General features: G+C 58.0%; 1 protein-coding gene across 1 annotated transcript; it reads right to left on the bottom strand.

Moving 5' to 3' along the window:
• Nucleotides 1-206: 206 nt before the first annotated feature.
• LOC101093728 (sialic acid-binding Ig-like lectin 14) lies at nt 207-6,107 on the bottom strand. Its single transcript, XM_023245222.2, has 7 exons — nt 5,951-6,107; nt 5,499-5,873; nt 4,997-5,275; nt 4,557-4,604; nt 1,887-2,144; nt 1,641-1,776; nt 207-1,498 (listed from the first exon to the last, which is right to left on the bottom strand). The coding sequence occupies exons 1-7, from the start codon at nt 5,985-5,987 to the stop codon at nt 1,429-1,431; spliced, it is 1,203 nt and encodes a 400-aa protein (XP_023100990.2). The 5' UTR covers nt 5,988-6,107; the 3' UTR covers nt 207-1,428.
• Nucleotides 6,108-6,481: the final 374 nt, after the last annotated feature.

Here is a 6,481-nt window from a genome sequence, read left to right as displayed (position 1 = left end):
TTCAGCAAAAAGGAAGAGAAGATTAAAACATAATTTTGCTCTAGAAATTTCTATAGACATTAAATGATAAAATCAATTGTTATGTCTCACTTTTAATCAAACTCGTATATACAATTTTTTATTTTTTTAATGTTTATTTATTTTTCAGAGAGAGAGAGAGAGAGAGAGCAGGGAGGGGCAGAGAGCGAGGGAGACACACAGTCAGAAGCAGGCTCCAGGCTCTGAGCTGTCAGCACAGAGATTGACTTGGAACTCGAACCCACAAACTGAGATTATGACCTGAGCCAAGTCAGACGCCCAACGAATGCACTGGGCCACCCAGGCGCCACTGACTTGTATTTATAATTACACGTGATGTTCTGGGGGTGCCTGGGTGGCTCAGTCGGTTAAACGTGCCACTCTTGATTGAGGCTCAGGTCAATGACCTCAAGGTTCATGAGTTCAAGCCCTACATCGGGCTCTGCACTGCCAGTGCAGAGGCTGCTTGGGATTCTCTCTCTCCCTCTCTCTTTCTCAAAATAAAGAAATAAACTTAAAAAAGCCTGTGATATTCTCTTGCAATTATTATGAGGTAGGTGTCTTTCGGGTGGGAAAGACGCGTTCCTGACTCCACCGGGCATTGACGTCTACACTGAGCAGGAAATCTGGGAGACCAGAAAGTCGGGGGTTAGGCAGGTAACTTCTGGGTCATGAAAATAAGGCTGAATGAAGCTCATTCCTTTCGCAGGGGCAGGGCTGGGGATGGAGAGCAGGAGGGTGGGAGGGGTGACACCAGCAAGGAGGAGCAGGCTGAACAGAAGGAGTCACCCACAGGCACAGACGGGGGAGAGGGGGTGCCCGTGGGGTGTGTACTAGTCAGATTGTTCGTTTCCTGTATCTTGTGACTTTTGACCTGTTAAAAATCTTGCCATCCCTGGGGAGACGGCCCCTCCAGGCCGGGCCGGGTCTTAAAGGTAGCAGAGGGCTCAGTCCCTTCAGAGCAAACCAACCAATCCCCAGCCCGTGTCCCCCAAACACCCCTTTTCTCTACTCTCACGCCAGGCCACCGTTTCCCCTGCCCTAAGACACCCAGGACGGGAACCAGACACCTAGAGCCCCCCTCTAGGCCAAGGCCCCCCCAGAACGACTCAAACTAGCTGGTCCCAAGCTGCCCTCCCGGCCTGGCCTTTCCCACAGGTCTCTGTCGTCTCTGGCGAGGCTTCCCTGCACCTGCTTCTGCCCCTGTGGCCCTGAATGGCGTGGCGTGCCACAGCCCCTGCTGAAACCTAAGTAGTCCCTTCTTCTGATGGCGTGGCCTCCCCACATTGTCACTCAGTCCGCTCTCCAAATTAAACTCCCAGGAACTGAGCAGGCTTGAGTTGAGAGCTTCCAGGAAGAAGCTGACCACGAGGGCCCCATATCTGTCCCTCTGGGCTCCAGGGCCACACCTCAGTCCCGTCTCCAGAAGGAGGGAGGCTCGGTCTGGGCTCTCAGCCCTGCTTCCTGGCGGCCTCCACACCTGCAGGGACAACATGGGTCTCAGATCAGAGAGTCGTCCCTTTCATTCTAACTCCAGGCGGGTGGGACAGCTGCGTCCCACCTGGAACTCAGGGACTTCCTGGAGACTGCCCTGGGCGGGGGGGTGGAACAGGCCCGCTCACCTGGTGTAGTAGATCCAGGTAAGGCCATAGGTGAGGAGGAAGCCAGCCCCCATGAGGGCCCCTCTGAGCAGGGTGAGGACCAGGGGCCAGGAGCCCTCTTGCTCGTCAGTCACACAGTTGCAGGAAGACGGGCTTCCTGGTGAAGCGGGGGACAGAGGATGAAGTCCTGCCCGCAGGCCCCAGGCCCTTCCACATCCCAAACACCCGGCCAGGCTGTCCACCCCCACAACCCGTGTTGCGACTCACTCTGCACAGAGAGGCTGAAGGAAATGTGCTGGGAGCCCAGCGGGTGCCGAGCCTGGCAGGTGAATTCCCCTTCATCTCCAGCCCCTACGTGGGGCAGCTCCAGGACCCCGGGCGTGGAGGGCTGGGAGGGGCTCAGGGCTTTCCCCTCCCGGGACCAGCTCAGCACGGCAGGGGGATTGCTGTCAGCCACGCAGACCAGCCGCAGGAACTGGCCCTCCAGGACCGGCAGCGACATACCGTTGCACAGCGTCTTGGGGACTGGGTAAGAGATTCACCACAAGGCGGGTGGAGCCGGGACACGAGTCCCTTCCGGATTGTGCCCGCAGAGCCAGAAGTGGAAAGACAGGGCCATGCCACAAGGGCTGATGGCGGGGCTACTCGTGGCTGATTAACGACCCAGGCGGTCAAGTCAGGCCACCAGAAAGAAGGGGGGCTGCGCTGAGGTGGGGAGGGTGAGCCGTGGGCGGGCAGCTCCCGTGGAGATGTGCCAAGACTTGAGGGCCTGGCACGTAAGGGGAGGAACACCTGCGCCTGGGCAGGGAGAACCAGGACAGACACCGTCCCGGTGGATCCCGGTGGATCCCGGTGGGAGAGAAGGCGGGTGAGCCTTGAGGGCCGGACTGAGCGCCTTGAGCTTTGCCCTGAGGTTACTGGGAAGCAGTAGGGGCTGTAAGCAGGGGAAATGCAGTATCAGCACTGGGTCTAGAGAGATCCTGCTGGGGCCAAGTGGGGAGTGCAGGGGAGAGATTAACCAGGAGGCAGGGAGGCTGAGGAGGAGGCTGAGGCGAGGGTTCAGGGTCCAGGAGCAGACTGGAGCTGGGTCTGGGGCCAAGGGCAAGAAGAGGGGAATGATTTGGGAAGTGAGGTCCTCGAGACTCCCCGACTCGTGGGGGGATGCTGGCAAGGAGGGGACTAGAAAGTTGTGGGAGGCACCAGGATAGGGTCAGGATAGGGACGGGGGCACAGGTGGAGACAGGGACAGAATGAGCAAGCCCACGAGAGTGGAGACAGAGAGAAACAGGGGTCCAGGCTGGAGCTGTGGGGAAGGGGAACATGGAAGGGTCCACCAGATCAGAGAGGCAGGAGAGCAGACAGCAACTCCAGCCCAGGGAGCAGAACCTGGAGAGTCAGAAGGTGGAAGGGAGGCTGCCAGGGAGCGGGGGAGGGGAGGGGAGGTGTGGGAGGGGAAGCGAGGGGAGTTGGTGCCTGATGGACACAGTTTCGGTTCTGGGAGCTGGAGGGAGCCCTGCAGACCGGTTGCACAACACCACGAATGGACTGGACATTGCTGAGCTCTACCCTTAAACACCCGGAAGGTAGTGTTACCTGTGTCTGTTTCACTACAAGTAACATAGACTTTGGGGCACCTGAGTGGCTCTGTCGGTTGAGTGTGTGACTCTCGATTTCAGCTCAGATCTTGATCCCAGGGTGGTGGGATCAAGCCCCGCGTAGGGCTCTGGGCTGAGCTCGGAGCCTGCTTGAGATTCTCTCTCTCTCCCTCTGCCCCTCCTCCCTCTCTCTCCGCGCGCGCGCGCTAAAATAAAACTTAAAATGAAGTTAAAAAACCACAGACCTTAAAACTAAGGAACAATGGAGAAGGTCAAAAGGAACCAACGTCCAGTTATAGAACAAATAAGTCACGGGATGTAACGCGCAGGCACGGAGACCGTAAGTAATAGCGGTACCCCAGACTTGAAAGCTGTTGGGGTGCCTGGGTGGCTCAGTCGGTTAAGCGTCCGACTTCGACTCAGGTCACGATCTCGCGGTCCGTGAGTTCGAGCCCTGCGTTGGGCTCTGGGCTGATGGCTCGGAGCCTGGAGCCTGCTTCCGATTCTGTGTCTCCCTCTCTCTCTCTGCCCCTCCCCCATTCATGCTCTGTCTCTCTCTGTCTCAAAAATAAACGTTAAAAAAAAAAATTAAAAAAAAAAAAAAAAAAGAAAGCTGCTACGAGCACAGATCTTAGATTTTCTCACCACAGGAAAAAAGAACAGTAACTACGTGTGATGAGGGATGTTAACTGAACTTACTGTGGTGATCATGCCCCAATACATGTCCCAATACAAATCATTATGTTGTATAGCTAAAAACGAACACAACAATACAACGTTATGTGTCGATTAGTCCTCAGCCAAAGCAAAACATAAACAATACATACAAACCAGAGAAAAGAAGAGGCAACAGCCAAAAGCAATACAGGATCCACGATGGGAGACGCTGGTGAGGTGGGGGGGGGGGGGCAGACCCAGACCACAGGGCTGAGGAGTGGGTGAGGGTCTCAATCCCCAAGGCCTGAACCCTGAGCCCTGAGCACGCAGAGACCCAGTTCCTATCACAGCCCCAGGGAAGAGAGGATCTTTCCTGCCTGTGTTATGTCCCTGCAAATTGTGGGTGGTCATCAACTGCGGTGTGGCTGAGAGGGGTGGGCTTTTGCCCTTTGTTCCAGAAGCCCCGTAAATGAAAACCTTGGACGGGGTGTTCAGACTTCCCCCAATGTCCTCCTGGAAAAGGATCCCAAGCCTGGATCCCTCTTCCCCCCATTGCCCTCTGGGACCCAGCCCTCCCTCCAGCACTCATGGGAGACAGTAAGCCAGATGGTCCCTTGCTGGGAGCTGAACCCTCACCCTCACCCCAGGCCTGGCCCCAGCCCCCAAGAAGACAGTTCTTTCCTACCTGTGACATTGCTGAAGAAGATGCTGATGGTGAGGTTGTGGGGGGCATCTGGGGTAGAAAGATATGGTCCTGCTTCAGAGGTGAGGATTGGGATGGAAGCTGACCCAGCACCCCCAGAGGGGTGGGGAGCACTATGAGGGGGTGGGGAGCACTGAGAAGGGGTAGGGGCGCATTGGGAAGGGGTAGAGACACTGAGAAGGTAGGGAGCACTTGGAAGTGGTGGGAGCACTAAGAAGGGGTAGGGAGCATTGGGAAGGGGTGGGGGAGCACTAGGAAGGGGTAGGGGAGCATAGAAAATGGGTAGGGGAGCACTGGAAAGGGGTAGGGAGCACTGAGAAGGTGGAGATGGCCGTCCTTGCCGTCTCCCCTCCCTCTACTCCCAGAACTGCTCAAACCCCACTGCCCTGAGGGACCCAGCCCTCCCCCCACCAAGCACTCACAGGAGACATTGAGCCAGGTGGTTCTTTCCACGGTGGCCTGAACTTCTGGCAGTTTCACCTGACAGGTGAGGTTGGTGCCATGGTCCTGTGGCCTCGGGGTGAAGGTCAGCACCGAGGAGTGCAGGGTCTCGGGGTCCAGTGAGTCCAGAGCAGCCCCCACCCAGGAGAATGTGAGAGGTCTTCCCCCTTCGCAGGACCCCGGCAGGCTGCAGGTCAGCTCTGCGGGCCAGCCAGACTTGAGGGGCTCCGGGAAGTGGATGTCGGGTTCCTGTGTCAGGGCTGAGGAGGAGACAGGGAGGTGCCCGGGCCCCAGGGAGGTGGGGACCCACGGGGTGACCCTGAGAGGGTCCGGGCCTCAGGGCCCAAGCTGACCCCGGGCCCCGTTATCTCTTCCAACCGTCCCAGCCCCAAGACCCGCAGCAGGAAATGTTCCGGCGTCCTGTGCCTGCTCTAAGAGGGGGTGTCCACATCCCAGAGCCCTCCCCCGGGGCCCCTGCTGTACCTGCCACCCGCAGAGTCATCGTCGTATGTGTGTAAGTATATCTCACGTCTTCTCCTCTCTCCACTCTGAAAAAGTAGACTCCCTCGTCACTCCTCATGGCGTCTCTGATTTTCAGGGAGCAGTTGTAGGCCCAGGGGTCCCCGACGAGGCGGAATCGGCCCCGGGCCTCTGTCTTCACTGCTCTCTGTGGGTTGTTTGTAGCCACCGGATAACGGTTGCTTGAGGTGTCCCTATCCCGGAACCAGTATATGTAGAGCATCGTCCGGGAATACCACGGCTTCCAGGGGTAGGAGAAGGAACAGGGCACGTGGACACACAGACCCTCCTGCACGGTCACGGATTCCTTCACTCGGAGCTGGTACTCTGGATCCTCCCCTGGGGGGACACGGAGGCTCAGCCGGGGCTCCAGCCCCTCCCACCTGTGCCCAGCCCTCCTCCCGAGGCCCACTCACCCCCCAACAGCAGGGGCAGCAGCAGCAGGGGCACCATGTCTGCACCGGCCAGGGCAGGAGCCCGGATCCAGGTCCTTCTGTCAGGGAGGGAAATGCCCCAAATGTGGGGTGAGGCCAAGGAAGCCCCAACAGGAAGCCATGTGTGACAGAGCTGTGGTCACCACGGAAGGGGAACTTGGGCAGCACAGGCTGTGGGGTGGGGGGAGTAGAGCGGGGCTGAGAAACCATCTCCTCCTGCCTCCCTGCCTGTTGCAGGGGAGCCCGGGAGCAACTGGAGATGGACCGAGGCCTGTCTAGGCGGATAAGGCCCCAGAACGGTAGTAGCCCTTTCCTCGGGCACCATGTTTGCACAGGGAAGAGAAGGGAACACCACTGGGCTAGCTCCCTGGGGTGGGAGCCCATGGGCGCTGGAAGAGATCAGACAAATGCATTATCACACGACGGGGCTCTAAGGAGAGGCTCCCAGGCTGAGAAGCCAGGCGGCATCAGGGAAGGTAAGTTCTCAGGGACAAATACATCAGGTAGACGTCA

This window comes from Felis catus, chromosome E2 (assembly GCF_018350175.1).
Source record: "Felis catus isolate Fca126 chromosome E2, F.catus_Fca126_mat1.0, whole genome shotgun sequence".
In the NCBI taxonomy this organism is placed as follows: Eukaryota; Metazoa; Chordata; class Mammalia; order Carnivora; family Felidae; genus Felis; species Felis catus.
This window is presented reverse-complemented; position numbering and strand designations above follow the sequence as displayed.